At 35.9% G+C, this 20,879-nt stretch overlaps 1 protein-coding gene across 1 annotated transcript in view; it reads left to right on the top strand.

The window, feature by feature from the left end:
- COL4A4 (collagen type IV alpha 4 chain) overlaps positions 1 to 20,879 on the top strand; it is a 72,960-nt gene that overhangs the window by 5,326 nt on the left and 46,755 nt on the right. The window contains exons 3-10 of the mRNA XM_058188153.1: positions 4,428 to 4,467; positions 7,283 to 7,354; positions 13,455 to 13,589; positions 16,227 to 16,271; positions 17,845 to 17,961; positions 18,384 to 18,449; positions 19,358 to 19,393; positions 20,630 to 20,692. Of these exons, the coding sequence (XP_058044136.1) occupies positions 4,428 to 4,467; positions 7,283 to 7,354; positions 13,455 to 13,589; positions 16,227 to 16,271; positions 17,845 to 17,961; positions 18,384 to 18,449; positions 19,358 to 19,393; positions 20,630 to 20,692 (574 nt within the window). The remainder of the gene's footprint in view (positions 1 to 4,427; positions 4,468 to 7,282; positions 7,355 to 13,454; positions 13,590 to 16,226; positions 16,272 to 17,844; positions 17,962 to 18,383; positions 18,450 to 19,357; positions 19,394 to 20,629; positions 20,693 to 20,879) is intronic.

The raw sequence follows: 20,879 nt of genomic DNA, 5'->3' as shown, positions 1-20,879 counted from the left end.
ATCTTTTGATTCATCCAGCCCTGCCTTTCTCATGATGTGCTCTGCATATAAGTTAAAAAGGCAAGGCGATAGTATAAAGCCTTGCTGGACTCCTTTCCCAATTTTGAACCAATCAATGATTCTGTGTCCAGTTCTCACTGTTCCTTCTTGACCCAGATATAGGTTTCTTAAGAGACAAATAAAATGGTCTGGTATTCCCATCTCTTTAAGAACTTGCCACAATTTGTTGTGATCCACACAATCAAAGGCTTTCTCACAGTCAATGAAGCAGAAGTAGATGTTTTTCTGGAACTCCCTAGCTTTCTCCATAATCCAGCGTATGTTGGCAATTTGAACTCTAGTTCCTCTGCCTCTTTGAAATCCTGCCTGTACCTCTGGTAGTTCTAGATCCACATACTGCTGGAGCCTAGCTTGTAGGATTGAGCATATCTTTACTAGCATGTGAAAGGAGTGCAGTGGTGCGATAGTTTGAACATTCTTTGGCATTGCTTTTCTTTGGAATTGGAATGTAAACTGACCTTTTCCAATCCTGTGGCCAATTTTGAGTTTTCCAAATTTGCTGGAAAATTGAGTCTAGCACTTTTACCGTATCATTTTTTAAGATTTTGAATAGCTCAGCTGTCACCTTTACTATCTTCGTTGTTGCTCAAACATCCTAAGGCCCATTTGACTTCACATTCTAGGATGTCTCGCTCAAGGTCAGTGACCACCCCATCGTGGTTATCAGGGACGTTAAGCTCATTCTTGTATAGTTCCTCTGTATAATTTTGCTACCTCTTCTTAATCTCTTCTACCTCTGTTAGGTCCCTGCCACTTTGGTCTTTTATCATGCCCATCTTTGCATGAAACGTTCCCTTCATATCTCCAATTTTCTTGAAAAGATCTCCGGTTCTTCCTATTCAATTGTTTTCTTCTATTTCTTTGCACTGTTCATTTAAGAATGCATTCTTATCTCTTCTAGCTATTCTCCGGAATTCTGCATTCAACTGGGTGTATCTTGAAATTATGAAACAAGGTAACAGTAACAGAGTTGGAAGGGCAGAAGATCTATACTAAGGATTCTAACCACTGAACTGCTGACCTTTCTGATCGACAAGCTCAGTGTCTATGTCATCTTTCTCTTTCTCCCTTGCCTTTCACTTCCATTCTTTCTTCAGCTATTTGCAAAGCTTCCTCAGACAGCCATTTTGCTTTCTTGCATTTCTTTTTCTTTGGGATGATTTTACTTGCTACCTCTTGTACAATGCTGCAAACCTCTGCCCATAGTTCTTCAGGCACTCTGTCTAGCAGATCTAATTCCTTAAATCAATTTGTCACCTTTACTGTATATTCATCGGGGATATGATTTAGTTCATACCTATTGCCTATTGCTTTTCCCTACTTTCTTCAATTTGAGCCTAAATTTTGCAACGAGAAGCTCATGATCTGAGCCACAGTCAGCTCCTGGTCTTGTTTTTACTGACTGTATAAAGCTTTTCCATCTTTGGCTGACCACATAGTCAGTCTGATTTCTGTGTTGACCGTCTGGTGATGTCCATGTGTAGAATCGTCTCTTGGGTTGTTGGAAAAGAGTGTTTGCTATGACCATCGTATTACCTTGACGGAATTCTATCAGCCTATGCCCTGCTTCATTTTGTACTCCAAGTTCAAACTTCATTGTTTGGCGATGTAGGACATCATAGAACCGGTCAATTTCATCCTCTTCAGCACCAGTGGTTGGGGCATAGACTTGGACTACTGTGATGTTGAATGGTTTGCCTTGGATTTGAACTGAGAGCATTTTGGGGATTCTATCACACTATTATAGGGGACGCGGTGGCTCAGGGGCTAGGGCGTTGAGCTTGTTGATCGAAAGGGCGGCAGCTCGGCGGTTCGAATCCCTAGTGCTGCTGTGTAACGGGGTGAGCTCCTGTTACTTATCCCAGCTTCTGCCAACCTAGCAGTTTCGAAAGCACGTAAAAATGCAAGTAGAAAAAATAGGGACCACCTTTGGTGGGAAGGTAACAGCGTTCCATGCGCCTTTGGCATTGAGTCATGCCGGCCACATGACCATGGAGATGTCTTCGTACAGCGCTGGCTCTTCGGCTTTGAAACAGAGATGAGCACTGCCCCCTAGAGTCAGCAATGACTAGCACGTACGTGCGAGAGGAACCTTTACCTTTACCTTATCACAGTATTGCCTTTCCTACTCTTTTATTGACTATGAAGGCTACTCCATTTCGTTTGAGGGATTCTTGCCCACAGTAGTATACCTGATGGTAATCTGAATTAAATTAACTCATTCCTGTCCATTTTAGTTCTTCTGATTCCTAAAATGTTGATGTTCATTTTAGATGTTGATCTCTTGTTTGACCACATCCAGCTTGCCTTAAATCATGGATCTTATATTCCAGGTTCCTATGGAGTATAGCTCTTTACAGCATTGGACTTTCCTTTCATGACCAGATACATCCACAGCCAAGTGTCGTTTCGGCTTTAGCCCAGTCGCTTCAGTCATTCTGTCACTACTAGTACTAGCCTTCTGCTCTTCCCCAATAGCATACTGGACACCTACTGACCTGAGGGATTTATCTTCTAGCATCATACCTTTTTGCCTTTTTGTATGGTCCATGGGGTTTTCATGGCACAGATACTGGAGTGGGTTGCCATTTCCTTCTCCAGAGGATCACGTTTTGTCAGAGCTCTCTGCTATGACCTGTCTGTCTTGGGTGGCCTTGCATGGCATAGCTCATAGCTTCATTGAGCTACGCAAGCCCCTTTGACCCGACAAGGCAGTAATCCATGAAGGGGGCTGGCAAAATAGGATGGCAAAAAAGATACTTAAAACAAAAGCTATTGTTCCATTGTATTCTTTTAGCACAAACTATCATAACATATAACATAATAACAGAGTTGGAAAGGACCTTGGAGGTCTTCTAGTCCAACCCCCTGCCAGGCAGGAAACCCTACACCATTTCAGACAAATGGCTATCCAACATTTTCTTAAAAATTTCCAGTACTGCAGGCAAGTTGTTCCACTTACTGGTTGTTCTAACTGTCAGGAAATTTCTCCTTAATTCTAAGTTGCTTCTCTCCCTGATTAGTTTCCATTCATTGCTTCTTGTCCTGCCTTCATCATATACTGTAAACTGGGTTCACTACCTTAGTGAAGCACAAACCAGCTAGCCATGATTTACACTAAGGTAATGTAGAAAACTATCCTGTATGTGTTACAGAACTCTCAAACAGGATGAACAATAATGTACACAGTAAAGGGGAGCTATCAATAACAGTGTCCCTATAAACGTTTCCATTATGTAAAGCAGGTAAAATAATATATGGATTAAGGCAACGGTTGTCATTATGGATACTGTACTGCATGGTAATTATCTCATATTTGTAGGTGAGATATGTATTTTGTTAAAGAAAGGTGGTACAAGTAGTCCTCGACTTACAATCATTCATTTAGTGACTGTTCAAAGTTACAATGGCATTGAAAAAAGTGACTTATGACTGTTTTACACACAGCATCCCATGGTCACATGATCAAAATTTGAACACTTGGCAAATGACTCATATTTATGACAGCTTCAGTGTCTCAGGGTCATGTGCTCATCTTTTGCAACCTTCTGATAAGCAAAACCAATGGAGAAGCCAGATTCACCTAACAACTGTGTTACTAACTTAACAACTGCAGTGATTAACTTAACAACTGTGGTAACAAAGGTTTTTAAATGGGGCAATAGCAATAGCACTTAGACTTAAATACCACTTCCTAATGCTTTACATCCTCTCTAAATGATTTACAGAATCAGCATATTGCCCCAACAATCAAGCTCCTCATTTTACTGACCTCAGATGAATGGAAGGCTGAGACAACCTTGAACCAGTGAGAATCAAACTCCTAGCAGTGGACAGAGTTAGCCTGCAATACTGCATTCTAACCACTGTGCCACCATGGCAAAACTCACTTAACTTACTGAGCATCAGATATTTTGGGCTCAGTTGTTCTAATTCGAGGACTACCTGTATTAACTGTGCAAATATGTGACTGTGTTCATAAGGAACTATGAAGTATTAATAAATGATACATAGGATCTGAAATCCACAATTTTATAGTATTCCCATTTTATATCTTGAGAAGAAGGTGGTAGGTTTGTCCAATATTCCATCCCATACTTAAGCATATTTTTTCAATTTTCTTAATTTTTAAGACTAACATGACATAAAGTAATCACAGTGGCTGAGTATGTTTGACACAGAGAATCACTCTTTAATTGTCATATTTTAATTGTGTATAATGCAAACTGACCCACTAAGTTAGAAAAATAAAACAATCCTAATCATTTTTCTAATTCTTTTAAATCCTTGCAATAAGATTTTCTTATATCAATTTGAGGGTGATTATTATTTATATATAATTTAATCTGTTTCTTCCTGTGAATTAGGTGGCTAATAATTGTTGCTTCAGTCCAGACATCTTATGGGGTAAGTGATACAAATAAAAAAAAACCTTTCTTCTTTTATTCACGTGCATGTTACAAAATTATTTTTGAATCAATAAAATCTTTGAGATACTGTATGTGTTACTGATGAAAAATGAATAATAACTTTAACCAATACATAATTTTGCATATCTTCAATTTTATAATGCTCTGACCTATTGGAAAACATAAAGTTGCTTGGAAAAGATTCCTTAGTATAATTAGTTAAATTAGCTAGCAAATTTACATTTACGTATTGAATATAGTGGGGCTATTAAGTAGCAACATTTGCTGTAAAGCTCAATATGATTGATTGTCTTAAATAATCTGAAATTAATCTTACAAAGCAGGCTAATAATCTTCCTAAGCAATGCCCCTATTATTGTTCATATTTTTAACTATTAATATTTTTTTTAGAAAACATATACTAATTATACAGTTTGGATAGTTTCAAACTTAAAATATCTGCAACTTGAAATCCTAAGAACATCTATAGTTTATACACTTCCCAAAATTGATGCAAGTAATCAGATAGCAAATAATAATTTTAAACAATTTCTCTCTTCAGGAAGCCTTTCCGCACTTATTCATCAGTATAAGAAATCCTGCCTAATTGCCACAAAATCCCATCACATTTGAGAAACTTCTGACCCAAATTTTAGCTGCTGGTGACATCTTTAAGACAACTGAGAGTAGAACATAGGCCAAACATTTCCTGCAGAGGAAGCTCAAAAATGTAATTATTATTACACACCTTCCTCTAAGTAACCCAAGGTCAGCTTGCAAAGAATTTGATGGTTCCACAAAACACTGGCAGTTTTCTTTGGGAGGAGCTGTACATCATTAAATGAAAAATAGTCAAAATTTTTGTGATTAATCTATGTTTTGACTATCCTAGCATTTTAATCTTCAGTGCAAGGTTAAACTGAAGAATAGCTTTCCTAGAATGATAATAAAACATGTTTTAGTTAGGGTGGGGGAACCCAGAAATCTTTTAACACTGCCTCAGAAACATGCATCTAAAAAGCCAAAAAAACAAAGATTGTTATTTCCCTTGGAATTTTGCCTCAAGATAAAATGACCCAGATGTCTTTTTTTGCATAACTAAGTATGCGTAAGTACATATACAGACTAAAATCAAGAAAACAAAATGTTTTGGAAATATTTTTGATAAGGAAAAAATGGCCAATTCATTTAATGAGAAAACTATGAAGAGAATCTGAAGGGCTCCATTATTACGTACTTTATGAAAGTCCCTCAAGGCCTGGCCACTATGTCATCAGGCCTGAGCTCCCAGATCACCTCTATGACTACTAACATATAATCTTTTGCACACTTTAGGATTATTATTTTTTAAAAAAACTTTTTAATAATGACTTTTTAAAAATGATTATGTATCTTTGTTGAACATTGCCCAGGGTCAAATTTCATGAAATGGGTGGCCATATACATTTGATATATAAAATAAATAAATGGAAGAAAATATAAAAGAATACCATGAAAATATAAACCTATTTGGTAATAGGCATAGAGTTAAAATTATAGTGAGACACAAAAGCCAGGTAAGTCAAGTATGCAAGATGCATTAGATCACCAATAAATGCGCATATTTTTTTGTTTACATGTTGTGTGGCTGAGATGCAAATATGAAATCATAGCCAATTTTGTAGATTAATTCACACATTGTATGAATATTATATTTATTGTACATATTCCAACTAATAAGTCTGTGAATGATAAACTATATTGTCACTTAGGTAGCTGATACTGTAACTCCAACATATTATCTGATAATATTCCATCTTATCTATTTGAAATTTTTATGGTTACCTAAAAAGTCTTTTAAAAGTTAATCCCTTCCCCAGTGGCATATAAGAATCAATTTATGTGCATAAAAGTGTCACGTTTAATATTATTACCTCACACTAGCAACTTTCTATATTATATTTCTTCAATGCTTTAAAGGCACAAGATTCCTGTCAGAAATATTTTGGCAGCCTTGTTCTAAACTTGGTATATTCATTTTTGTTTAAAATCAGAAAAAAATAACACCAACATCTTTCCAAAATGTCTCTCTTACTATAAAACGTTGAAGTAAACTTTGACTCAGAAAATTTCAAAACTCCCAATAATTGCTTGATATTTGTTTTGTTTCGGTTTTGGCTAGGGAATTGTGTTACCCAGTTTCCCAGCACTTCAAGGACAATTTCCAGAATCTTGACTGGTGTCTTTTATAGGTCTCACACTTATACTCTTTTACTTAAATTATGCAATTTTTTGAATTTCATGTTGTTCACTGATTGGTTCCTATCTCTTTTGCCTTGTCCAGGAGCTAATCTTTTTGTGTGTGTTTCTGTTTTGACTTAACTTTTAAAAAACTCCATTGCCATCCTTAGCTAATTTCCTGATTATATGTTTTTCCCCCCCTTTTGCTCTGTAATAGCCCTTCCATAACATTAGCTGTCTAAAGATAGTCTCACTGAAGTTAATTTTAGATGCTTTTTTGTACATGTGTGATGGAGGGAAGGTACATACATACATCTAGTACAGTACGGAAATGTGAAAAATAAAATAATGTACATATATACATACACATATACAGGTTTAGTGATTCTATAACCTTTTAACATTCTTCCTTATCAATCAGTATCTTACCCATTATTTCTTTTATATTTAGTTTATATTTAGTAAACAATTTTTTTAATAGCCTTATTGATGATTAAGCATTTCTAAGCTTCCAAATACATTTATATGATATTGGAAAACAGATCTGAAATGGGCTAACAGTAACAACAGGAATATCTTCTATTTCTTCTTAGGGCTCATATATTGGACATTGTGGTGGACAAGATTGTTCCATTTGCCGGTGCTTTCCTGAAAAAGGCTCAAGAGTAAGTTTTAGTTTCCTTTAATTTGTCTTGCTTTTCTCTTTAACAGGTACTAAAACCAGGTGTGAAATGTGCCCGGATCAGACCAGATTGGCTGATCCAGTAGCGATGATGGCCGGTAGTTCGGAGAACCAGTAGTGATGGCAGCTCAATGCTCTGCCCACCTGCCCACCTGCCCAGAAGTCAGCCTGGTTTTTTGAGCCTCTGTGAATGCAGTGGGGCCAAGAGAGGTGGTGGTGGCGGCACGGCATGTGCAGCCCCGGGACATCCACCCTCTCTCCTGGAGTGCCGCTGCTGCCCCAGAGCTTTCCTTCGTGTCTGCAGCCCACTGGCCCCTCTCGCCCTTCTCTTTCTGGATGCAGTGCTTCTGCTTGTTGGGCCACTTCCCCGCAGCACTTCTGCTGATGCCACCACGCAAGCCTCCCATGAGCAAAAAGCAAAGCGGCTGGCTGCGGAGCTGCCAGCTTCAGGAAGTGGCCCAACAAGCAGAAGCAACGTGCCCAGAAAGAGACTCCTGCCTTGCCCTGGAGCCACCGCCCACTCTCCCTATACCATGAGGTGTGTCCTTACCTTCCTCCTGTGGCTGGCTGCCAGGGAAGGCAAGCGCCCAAAAGTTACCGGAGCCGCTCTCCTTCTTGAATGTGCCGCTGCCATCGCTGCCCTGTTCCATGCGCTGGCTACACAAGCGCACACCCAACCTGCCACTGATGAATATTCAGAAATAATTTTAGACTAAATGTGGCTAATGTATATATAAATCATTTTCAGTGAAAAATCTGTATAACAATAGCTATTTAGAAACCCAAGGTACACAATAATTAGAGTTATTTCACAACAGTGATATTGTTTAGTCCTCCAATTTTGTTGCTGTTAGTTGCGAAGTTGTGTCCGACCTATTGTGACCCCGTGGACAATGTTTCCCCTTCCTGTCCTCTACCATCTTCTGGAGTCCATTTAAGCTCACTCCTACTGCTTCAGTGACTCCATCCAGCCACCTCATTTTCTGTCGTCCCCTTCTTCTTTTGCTCTCAATCTTTCCCAGCATTAGGCTCTTCTCCAGTGACTCCTTCCTTCTCATTAGGTGGCCAAAGTATTTTTTTTAAATTTAATTTTGTCATATCAATATACATAAACATTGTCATAAGTAAAAAAACATATCATGAAGAAAATATATATATATATATATATATAAGTAAAGAATATGCATTAGCTATATTAATTTGATATAATAAAGGGACCAATAGGACAGGAATGGTAGGCACTTTTGTGCTCTTATGCAGGCCCCTTATAGTCCTCTTAGGAATGGGGTGAGGTCAATAGTAGACAGTTTTTGGTTGAAGATTTTGGGATTTTGAGTAGAGACTATGGAGTCAAGTAATGAGTTCCAAGCATTAACAACTCTGTTGCAGAAGTCATATTTTCTGCAATCAAGTTTGAAGCGGTTGACATTGAGCCTGAATCTATTTTTTGCTCTTGTAATATTGCGATTGAAGCTGAAGTAGTCATTTACAGGAAGGATATTGCAATAGATGATTTTGTGTGTTAAACACAGGTCCTGTCGAAGTCGACGGAGTTGTAAATTTTCTAATCCCAGGATTTCAAGCCTGGTGGTATAAGGTATTTTGTTGTTTTCGGAGGAGTGAAGTGATTTCAGTTTCATCTTCAGGATCTGGCCTTCTAAAGAGCAGTCAAAGGTTGATCTGACCGGTTTGATCACCTTGCAGTCCAAGGGACTTGCAGGAGTCTTCTCCAGCACCATAATTCAAAGGCCTCAACTCTTTGGCACTCAGCCTTTCTTTTCTCCAGTTCAGTCCTTGGCTAAAAAGAATTCTGCCTTTTGGGGGGAAGTATTGTATGTATAATGTATAATCGGAAAAAGAATAGCATCTTAAAAGAAAGGTGTGTACAATTCCCAGGACATAAAGACTATATTCATTCTTAATGTAACTTGTTTCTAACAAATGGCTGCATTAATTGTAGGATAGGAACAGTTTATTGTGTAAGAAAGTGCTGTAGGAATGGAAGTTTCCCCTTATTTCAAGTGCTGTATTCATTTCAATATAGCTGTGTAGGCACTGTAGCAGGAGAGCCATGTTAGTTGATTTAGAGAAATAGAAAGAGTCTATGTTCATTAGATTTGTGGAGCTGCAGCTCTCAAATGCTCAGATCTTATAATAAAAAGATATGAGTCTTCAGTGGAACTACAAGATATTTCTGATTCTTGTATCTTTTTTATCTGTTAGAATAGAATAGAATAGAATATAATTTTTATTGGCCAAGTGTGATTGGACACACAAGGAATTTGTCTTGGTGCATATGCTCTCAGTGTACATAAAAGAAAAGATACGTTCATCAAGGTACAACATTTACTTGTTTCCTGTTTCAAAAAAGATTTCAGAGTTATTTGCTAACTAATTTCCTACAGAGATGTCCTTTCCTCGCAGTCTTGGGACAATGGCTTAAGAAGATGGAAGCCATAAATATCCATATTTTCAAAATAATGCAGCATTTTCATTTTACTTTAGAAGCTGAATATTTAAAATCCTTGATATCGTATCAACAGCTTTTCTTCTTCTTTAAGAGTAGAGTTTAATACATAAGTTTGTTAAATTTAGAAACATTTCTTTGCACAGCTTGCATATTTATTTGTGGGATAATGAACCATATCATGGAAAATTAGAAAATGCCACACTTGAATGAACTGGAATTTTAATTGCTAAAAAATGTAGTCTTTAAAATGTTAAACCAAGATCAAATAAAAGAGAAGCACATAAGGAAGCAAAAAATTGAAACTTAGTTCCACTTGCTGTTCACATAATGTATTAAATCACTGTTACGCACAACTCTGCATCTTAGAACAAAAGTAAATTGGGATTGCTTGTTCTCCATGTCTGATGAGAAAATTCATATAATAAATAATAAAAGAACTGCATTATTGATTTGATTGAGATTTGCTCAGTCAAAGACTGGCTGCAGTCTTGCATTTTTTTCAGCCTAATTAAATTCTAAGGGCAGGGCCTTACTTTAAAAAAGTGGTCAATCAAGTCCAAATTAAAAGATATGGAGCCCAATTACTAAATTATGATGGGGAGATTATAGTACTCCATCTATAGTGATCTAAATTCACTCTCCCTTTTCATCATTATTAATAACTATGATTTATTGTGTTGATCAGACTTTGGTAGCTATCATTTAATCTGAAAGAAATGGTAACGCATACTATATTTCTGCTAATTCAGACAACCAGGAATAAGAACATGTCAGTGTGAAAAAAGAGGAGGCAAAGGAGAGAAAGTCTTTGTAAAGATAGAGTTTGTAAAGTTATCAACTTATGTTTAGTCAGTTGGTCCTATGAGAATATTGTATTTTAAGAAATCCAAAATTTAAAATAATTATACAAAAAAACATATTGGTTTTTGCCTTTCATTCCATAATCATTAGATGCTTTTCTCTAAAACCAGCTGTTTTTATTTCTGCTAAAATTCTGCAGTTGTACTTTCTGGTTTGGAGAATTTTTTTTAAATTAAATGTATTTTAATAGTTGAAAGGGTCACAATATGACCTAGTTTGATCTTTGTCTTTTATTCTATTTGCTGATAGAGTTAAATAGATCATGACAACAAGCTGTCATTGATGATATGACCTAATTTTTTGGGATCCTAACAAATGTATACCAGATGTTTAATTAAGCAGTTCTCTTGGGGTGTGATGAAGAACCCTGCCATTAGCAATTTCAGTATAGGATTCAATAGATGAATTAGCCAGAAAAAAATAGTACTATATGCTCCTTGATTCTGTCCAAGGTACTGAAATATTTGCTTCCAAACACTTAATTTTGGAATTCTGACTCTGCTTAATATTTTTTTTTTCTTTTTCCCCTTTTTCTCACAAAGAAATAGTGACATCTGCTGGTGACTGTGTATAGACATAGACATAGATTCAGACAGATACATAGACAGAATATCAATGAAGAAAAACAATTTGAGGGTGGCATTACAATAATGTAGAAAAAGAAGATAGTTAAGTTATACATACTGTTTATAATACCAGGTAAGATAATCATATTGCCTCAGGCAAAGAGGCAGTCCTGGAACCAGAGAAATCTGGGGGCTGGGCAGGGGCCAGAATGTATCTGCCCTCAGTGTGGAAGGGATTGCCACTCTCAAATTGGCCTTTTTAGCCACACTAGATGCTCTTTCCAGAGCATGATACCATAGTCTTTTGAGACTGAAGGATGCAAATGTGTAATCATATTCTATTGCAAACCTGAAAATGTATTTCTATTACTATCTTTTTTAACAATTAAACCAAATAATCTTGATTTAATAAACCAAATAGCCAGTAATAAATAAATCAAATAACCAATTACCTATGGTTTTACCATGCTTTGCACAATACAACATTTTGCCAATAAAAAAAAAAAATTAAAAAACCTAAGTTCTGAATTCATTCCTTTAAACTCAAATTGTATTACTTAAATCACTAGGGGATTGTTAAATTCCTGAGGATTCCTACAGGACGTGATATCATTGACAAACTAATTCATGTTTTCCTTAAATTACTTTGAAATGGAATATCCTTATGTATTCTGTCTAAATATTTGTACATCCCATTTAAATAGTAGCAGCCTCACTATAAATTCAACTGCAGAGGGGAAGATTTCAATATTGTGTGTGTAAATATTTATTTATTTATTTTTACACACACACATACACACACAAATATATATATTTGTAAAATATATTTGGCACACAGAGACAATTTATATATACACACAGACACCATTTGAAATATCTATATATCTGCATATATAGGTCTTTGGTTATATCTGTATATATATATATATATATATATATATATATATATATATATATATATATATATATATATATATATATATATATATATATATATATATATATATATATATGTAGGTCTTTGGTTGTTTGGGTTTTCTCCCGTGTAAAATTGGAAGTGTCTTGGCGACGTTTCGACGAAGTCTCATTCGTCATCTTCAGGCTTCAGCTTCGTGCTTCTGAGAAGACATATATATAAACCTCAGAAAACATATATATATATATATATATATATATATATATATATATATATATGTATGTATGTATATGTATTTGTATCATTTACATAATGCGCACATGCATATATATGTATGGGTGTACATACACACACATACGCATGCATATACATAATTCCATCAATAAATCTGCAAAATGTTTCAAAAAGTAAATACATTTTGCAATGCCTTCCTTCTCACTGCATCAAGTTTCCGCGCCTATATATTTTCATCAGAACCCTAATTAATATTCTGGTAGTTGAATAAGAAAGAAAATCAGATAAACACTTTTGTTATCCTATAACTCTGAGAAAATTTTTTTTCCTTAGTGACTTGTCAAAATGAATTTTGAGCAGAGATCTGTTATTCTGTGGCAGAATAAATCACTCTAGGAACATTTCAGGTTTCTGTTTCAATACTTTGTGACAAAATTAGCAACATAACACAATGTCTTTTCCCCATCAAAAAAGACATTGTGTATTTCTAGGTACTGAAAAATAGATTCTCAGCTATCCAATTTTTTTTAAAAAAGTAAACATGCCTTTAATGTGAAAAGTAGTTACAAACAGAATCGTGTATGTGCTCTTCCTGAAATAATGTTCTGAACATTAATTTTATATTATTTTATTTTTATAATTTTATAAATAATGTGCACATTTAATCTAAATGTGATTTGTATGAATAGAGGCAACTGGACAGCACCTTGATTGGACCATGTGACTTGGGGAAAGGGGAAAACTTTCTCTTTTAATTAGGTGAAAACCGCTGGAACTTTCAGAGTTGGTTTTCACAGTTATGTCAATATGATGTATCCAATAAATTTGTTCTTTGAGGAATCTGCCTGCTTTGGAGTTTTGTTTTCTATGGGTGCATTACATGGAATGCTGACAGTTATATTACAACCCATGAGATATGAAAACTTACATGAACACTTTGTTTGAACAAACTATTTTCCTCCTCTGAATTATTGTTCATATTGCTACTACTGCTCTTTTTACACAGAAATTAATCTGAATTATTTATACTTTGCAGGGGCAGCCGGGGCAGCCAGGAGTCCAGGGTCCAATTGGTGATCTGGGTTCCATTGGACCTATTGGTTTGCCAGGAGAAAAAGGCCAGAGAGGTGATCCTGGTCTACCCGGGCCACTTGGTGAAAGAGGAAATATGGTAGATAATAGATAATAAAATAATTTTATTGTTACTATTAATTAGCAGTATTACATTAAGGATATTAAATAAAATTGTACAACATTTCACAGATGAAGGCAAAAAGCTGGATTTGGACTATATTGAAACAGAAATATAGCAATATTTGCAACTCCTTAAAGTAACTTTGACTTGTCTTGGTATTCTGTGGCCACCTGCAGCTGCTGCATGGTCCTGGAGAAATAAGCATTTGGTTTAAGGATTTATAAAATTGTCTACTCTTCATGCTTTCCAGGGTCTTAGAATTCAAAGTCTTGCACAGTCCCAATATTAAATATTGCAATGTATTTTAATTAATTTTCCAGATAAAAACTGGCCTTCATATAATTTTCAATAACTGCTTATGAAGCCACAATTTGAAAGAGATTGTGCTATCAGTTAGAGCAATAAGATTAATGAATTTGAATTTGAAATGAAAATGTATGTAAATAGAAAATCAGGGCTGTTCGAATACCATTCTAGAGTGAATTGAAAATGGAAACAACAAGGGAGTGGGAAAGGAGAAAGGAGTAGAGAGAGGGAAGGAGGGGAGAAGAGAGGAAAGGAGAGAGAGGGATAGAAGAGAGGGAAAAGGAGAGGAAGAAAAGGGAGGAGAAGAGTAGGAGACATAAATGAAACAAATAAAAATGAAAATTAAAGGATAAGAGGAATGATCAATGATGGATAAGAGACTGTATATTTAAATATGTTTTTGAGAAATATAGATAGATAGATAGATAGATAGATATAGATATAGATACGTTTTCTGAGGATTTTGCGGGTATTTGTATGTAGGTCTTTGGTTATTTGGGTTTTCTCCTGCGTAAAATTGGAAGTGTCTTGGCGACGTTTCGACGAAGTCTCATTCGTCATCTTCAGGCTGGTGTTTACAGCTTCGTGCTTCTAGGACCAATGTGTGATCTCAGCTGTTTTTTCCTTTTAACTGCTAGTGGGGGTTTGAACTGATTGGTTGGGAGCTTGGCTGTGTTCTGATTGGGTGGGGGTTTGGCTGTGTGGTGGTGACTCATGAGTACCACACAGCATGTCACCACCACACATCCACACGGAAAGCAGACTCAAATCCACACTGATGATGAAGCACGACCACGGACCAGAAGCCAGACCGCAGCTGCATCACTAGCCATTCCAAACCCCTCCAATCCATACATGCAGCAGACTGACACCCACCATGAAGATGTAGCACGACCACGAACGCAAAGCCAAACAACAGCAATGCAGCTCACCAACTCAAATCCCCCTGCAACTCAGACTAACCTGAGCACAACCAAGCCCCCACCCAAACAGAACACACCCCCATCCAATCAGAGCACAGCCAACCCCACCATCCAATCAGAGCACAGTCAAACCCCCAACCAATCAGTTCAAACCCCCACTAGCAGTTAAAAGGAAGAAACAGCTGCGATCACACATTGCTCCTAGAAGCACGAAGCTGTAAACACCAGCCTGAATATGACGAATGAAACTTCATCGAAACATCGCCAAGATACTTCCAATTTTACACGGGAGAAAACACGAAAACACAAATACACACACACACACATACACACACACACACACACACACACCCATACTACTGTTTTAGCTTAGTCTAGAATGTTTGATGGTGAATTTCTATGAAACTGTTGTATACTTAGTCAAACCATTTATCCTTCCAGCCTCTTACAGTATTCTTTGATGATAGTACTTTTTAAGTCTCAGATTGCTTTCCAGTCTTGTTTGATATTACTGTCCCTGGAAACCTATGTATACATTTTACCATAACCATATGATCTAATCCATTCTGGAAAATAAGAAGTAAAAAACAGGAATGAAAATATATCTTCTAAGTAGGAGAAGGACCTGCTGCTTGAAACAGGAAGAGAAATTATTCCTTCCACACATTACTTCTCTGGTGGCAGCAGCACTGATGTCCATTCTTTGACTTGCCAACTGACCAACAGTTCTATAGGTATCACTTTGACTTTGATAACTGCTTCTTAATGATGCATATAGGACTTCTGGCAAAGGGAACAAGCTGTTTCAAAAAACTTACAGACTTTGTGCAAGGAATTCTTTATTAGCTGAGCAAAGAGTGGAGTTAGGAAAGTCCCTTTTGAATTAAGTGAATTATAATTTCATGGACACATCCATATAGAATTTTGGTGACACAGGAATGTGGTTTGTCATTATTTTTTTCCAGGATATCTTTAGCTTGATTTCAATCTTACCCCAAATCTGCAGTAGTCTCTCATCTGAATATAAACCAGATCTACTTCACTTCACAATCCTTAACAAGTTTGACTAAGTGTCATCCCTGCTGAGGCAATGAGTGAGGGATTAGAATCAAATGTCTACCATTTCTGATTTGTCAGATAATGGCAATTTATTAAATCTAGTGGTATCTCTAATCTCTAATAAAATGGAACTTTGAGGAATTTCAAGCCTCCGAGTCTTCTTTCCTTGGGAGTGTTACTTGGAACCCTGACAGTTAATGGTTGAGTGTACTGCCTCTCAAACTTGTTATAGTGAGAAAATCAAATCTAATTATACAAAATTGTTCTAGAAGTCATTTTTAAAGTAAAGCATATATTAATATGGTTTAATGTTGAATTTCTTCAGGGTCCAACTGGAGTTCCAGGATTTTCAGGTCTAGACGGAATGCCTGTAAGTATGCTGCCAATGCTTCATATCATATAAAACTGTGGAGCATTGATATTTTAATATGTCTGTGTACTATGTTCATCTGATCTGAATATATCTATCTATATCTATCTATCTATATCTATCTATATCTCACTATAATATTCATTAAACTTTCTGCAATGGTATCTCAGTTATGCAGTATCCATCCTAGAGATGTTTGTTGATGCAGATAACACACACTTTTCCAGGCTTAATAAAATATTCTATTTGATGGTATTTTAATGTGTGAGACAGGACAGTTACCTCTTATGAGGAAATTAGCTAATAGAAAACTAACTTCATTCTTTGCAATGAGAATTAGCCCTAGCTAGAAAAGGACTATGAAGGTTCTTATCAAACATTTTTGTTGTAAAAGACTGTTAGAATCCTTGAACTAAGCTGTAAGGTGGACTAGTTTAGAACTTTGTTATCAGCAGTTATAAACCTTCTCTATGAATGTTCTGGCTTTCCACTGAATTGTTTGGAACACTCTCTACTAGAGTGCAGAATTCATGAATACTATTTTTTTCTGAGTAAAGAGCATAGAGCATTAATAAGAACAAATTACTACCTTTGTCTTTGAAACCACGACACTGTATTTTTTTAAAGAATTGTCTTGTGATCTCCTTTTCATTAAATAGAAGCTTAGAAACATAAATTGTGAATATAAATAATAAACTACACCAAAGAAACTAGTCTATTAATGTTTTTTGTTTTTATCCAAATGATTATTTGGATAGAAATTAGTATTAAAGTTGGGTAGAAATTTTCATAAAATCCCTACTAGAGCTGCTGTTTGTCCCCAAAATAACTTGTGACATTTTGAGCAATTAGCAGCTGGAAGAAGCTCCATAAGAAAATGGCAAGAAAAGTATGACACCAAAATATGCATATTCATATACAATATAGTATCACCTTGTATTTGGAACCCCTGTTAATTTGTGTAAACATTTGAGTAGAATGATAGCCATAGGATTCATATACATGCCTACTGTATGTCCAATTTGTTCCTCTGACTACCCATAACATTAGCTTTGTGTTTCAGGTATATTTAACCACTAAAGGGGCAATATTAACTAGTCAGCCTTGTCCAAACTGAGTTTGTTTAGACATACCAGGCTTCAACTTTTAGACTGTTTCTAATTTTATTGGAGATAACATCTTATCTGAGTTTTGATCCTGGATTTCATAATGCATTCTTTCAATATATACAGTAGAACCTCTGGTCACGAATGCTTCTGACCGCTACCAAATTGGGTTCCGACCAAAAAATTCACAAAATTTTTGAATCTGATCACAAACACATGCTTGGGTAGCGATCAAACACGACTGTGGCTGACTTCCCCTTCTGCGGCATTTTTTTTGTAAGTGCCAAATAACAGCGACTTCGTTTAGCTGCTGCATTAATTTTGGTTAGGTTCGGGTCATGACCAAATCGGGTTGCGACCAAAGTTATGGAATGAATTATGGTCGTGACCAGAGGTTCTACTGTACAGCAAAATGCTGAGTTATTTTAACAAACATATATAATTAATATTTATTTTTTTTGTTATAGGGGCTACCAGGAATTGAAGGACCCCGAGGGAAGCCTGGGGCAGATGGATGTAATGGTTCAAGAGGCGATCCAGGACTTCCAGGAGAAGTTGGATGCGTTGGATCAAAAGGATCACTTGTGAGTTGAACTTCACTAGATCTTATATAGTTTCTGATCAATTTATAAATGCCACTTATTTCTATGTCTTTCTTCTTAGGTATGCTGGACTCACTTCATTGTACAGAAATTGTGTATAGTGATGTGTTATATTTTAATATGCTTTCTAATATCTTTAAAGCTGGTTTATGGCAAAGAAATACCCATTCAAATGAATGGGTTTACTTAATGACTGGGGTGTTCACTTAAATAAATAAACAAAAGAGGCGGGAATGTTACTTCTGCTCCTATGGTGCCCCCACTTTCATTCATAGCAATTTACAATTAGATTTGGTCCCAACTACAGACATAAGCCAAAGACTAATACTACTTTGTTGTTTAAGCTTTTGTATGCAAACTCATAACTTTCTATTTTTATCATGGTTTTTAAACATTTTTTACAGGGTATCCCTGGCCAAAAAGGAGAAAAAGGAAATCCCGTATATACTAAATTCATTAAAGGGACAACTGTGAGTGTTATATCATTTTTTAAATAGTGCCTCAGGATAAAGGGTTGTGTAAATAATTTTAAATATGTAAGAGCCATGACTTACACCTATAAAGAGTGCCATTGGTTTAGGCAAGGTTTATATTATTAATATTAGGAAATTCTAAAATTCTAAAAGTGTATATAAGAGTTTAACACAGCTGCTATGAAAAGGAATTTAATCCAGGTTGATTAATCATGAGTTCATTTTCAATGTTTTTTAAACTATGAATATACTTTACATGCACACTTTTGGACTATATTATTATTATTTAAAAATGATGACGACTAAGTCACAGGCTTTTACAATCTTTTTATTAGGATTTTTAAATGGAAAATAAAATGGCCAGATAAACATTGTCTTTTAAAGTATATCTTTATTGATATAGTTTATTATGGGGGTGAGCTCTTATTCATACTTATTTGAAAATGAGTTTTGTGCAACTATGTGTTTTAATTTGGAGTACGTACATAAGACTAGACATGTCAAAGCTAGTTTTAATACTTATATGGAAAAATTATGGATTCCTAAATTAAAAACAATGATCTTATCTGTGGTATCAATGAGTGTCACTCAAGTATAAGAATTGCAAAAAAAGTGAAATAAACCCGAATGGAATAAAATAATTATTTTAATTATTTAGATAATTACTTAAATTATTTAGATCAGGGGTCTCCAACCTTGGCAACTTTAAGTCCACGAGTCTTAAAGTTGGAGACCCCTGATTTAGATAATTATTTACATTACTTAGATATATAAGTATTTATTTTGTGTTTATTCTTTCTATGTAGCTCTTCATTCCCTTTTTTCCACATAAATCATTAAACTGTAATAATTAATTGTTAGCAATAAGTATTATCTTTCATCTAACCTAGTGATTCTGATTACAGGGAGAAAGAGGGGACCCTGGACCTCAAGGCATGCCTGTAAGCTCCTTCATCAATTTGTATGGTGAAAATACATTAGTTTCCAAACTAATCCAAAATGGGCCGTGTGGGGACTCCTGGGAGGGGTGGGTTGAAGTGAGAGGGGCCAGCCAGGAGTGGGATTTGGGGGTTCTCCGAATTGCACAGAATCTTAGCTAGAGATTCTCCCGAACCCATGTGAACCCCCAGCAGCCCACCCTGGTTTCAGTTTCAGCTTTTCCATCTTAGTTTGAAATTCTCTGCAGAGGTAGTAACTCACACCACAGATCGCCACTTTTTTTTTTATTTCTTTTTGTCACAACAGTATACACAAACAATTGTCATAGATAAAACAACATGTCTTGAAGAAAATATATATATATATGAGTAAAAAATATGCATCAACTGTATTAATTTGATATAATGAAGGGAACAATAGGACAGGAATGGTAGGCACTATTGTGCTCTTATGCACGCCCCTTATAGTCTTGCCTTCCCATGTACGTATGTGCCAGGCTTAGACCTATGTGAGAATGTGCATAAGTTATAATAGGTAACTCAGTTTGTTACCATCTTAGGAATTCTTAAAATGGTTCCCATATAAAAATTGTAATTTGTAAGCCATACCTTGCCACCTTTTTAGAAAGAAGCTAAGCAGCTGCATTAATAATAAATATGAGAGACCATCAAATTGTTGAGGTACATCCTCTTTTCAGCTATAGGTTTGTCCTCTTTCCAAGTTCTACCTGTGAGGGTTTGTTCATTTGTTTGTTTTGACAACTAGAAAGATTTTGGAGGGGGACAAAAAGTCTTCATTCTTTCATTATGTTGCCTGCCTTCAAAATAACATGTTGCTGCTATGCACTGCAGATGCTCCAAATGGTGGGCAAACTTGTGAAGTAAATTACTTCACATTATTTTACTCATTATTGCATTCCCCACAAAAATATTCATTTGTCTCTGTTGCATTTGTATCTTCTGACCAATAGCTATTATTTTATTTATGTACTGCAATGGTAGTTACGGTAGATTTTATTCTAGAACAGTAATCATCCTAAAAATAAATTAGTTGGTTGTTGCTAGTGTTTGGACTACTATAGCCTAACTGTTCCTAACAGTTAAAGAATGGTGTTAGCGGGTAAGTGGGTATGTTATGAGAGCCTTTGCAAACCTAGCACAATTTACTCCAGGCGGTAAACAGAATATTACTTGTTATTAGTAAGCATAATATTGTGTGGTTGTGCAATCTGTACTTAGGGTCCTAGAGGAGAAAAGGGACCCAGAGGTCCATCTGGATTTCCAGGCCAACCAGGTGAACAGGTATAATTTTAACATTTTAATCTCTTACTTAACTGACACCATGTTAGACTCTGCCTGTCTTTTATCTTCTAGTTCTCTTGCAATCAGTTCTGTAGGAGTAACAGAGGTCATCTGAGATTGGATAGTCCTTCCTGCCAATAATTCTGTTGGCAGTTTGCCCATTCTCTTTTTAAATCTATACAGAGTT

Source organism: Ahaetulla prasina, chromosome 6, assembly GCF_028640845.1.
Source record: "Ahaetulla prasina isolate Xishuangbanna chromosome 6, ASM2864084v1, whole genome shotgun sequence".
NCBI classification, from domain to species: Eukaryota; Metazoa; Chordata; class Lepidosauria; order Squamata; family Colubridae; genus Ahaetulla; species Ahaetulla prasina.
The sequence above is the reverse complement of the archived record's forward strand: the minus strand, read 5'-3'. Positions and strand labels throughout refer to the sequence as shown.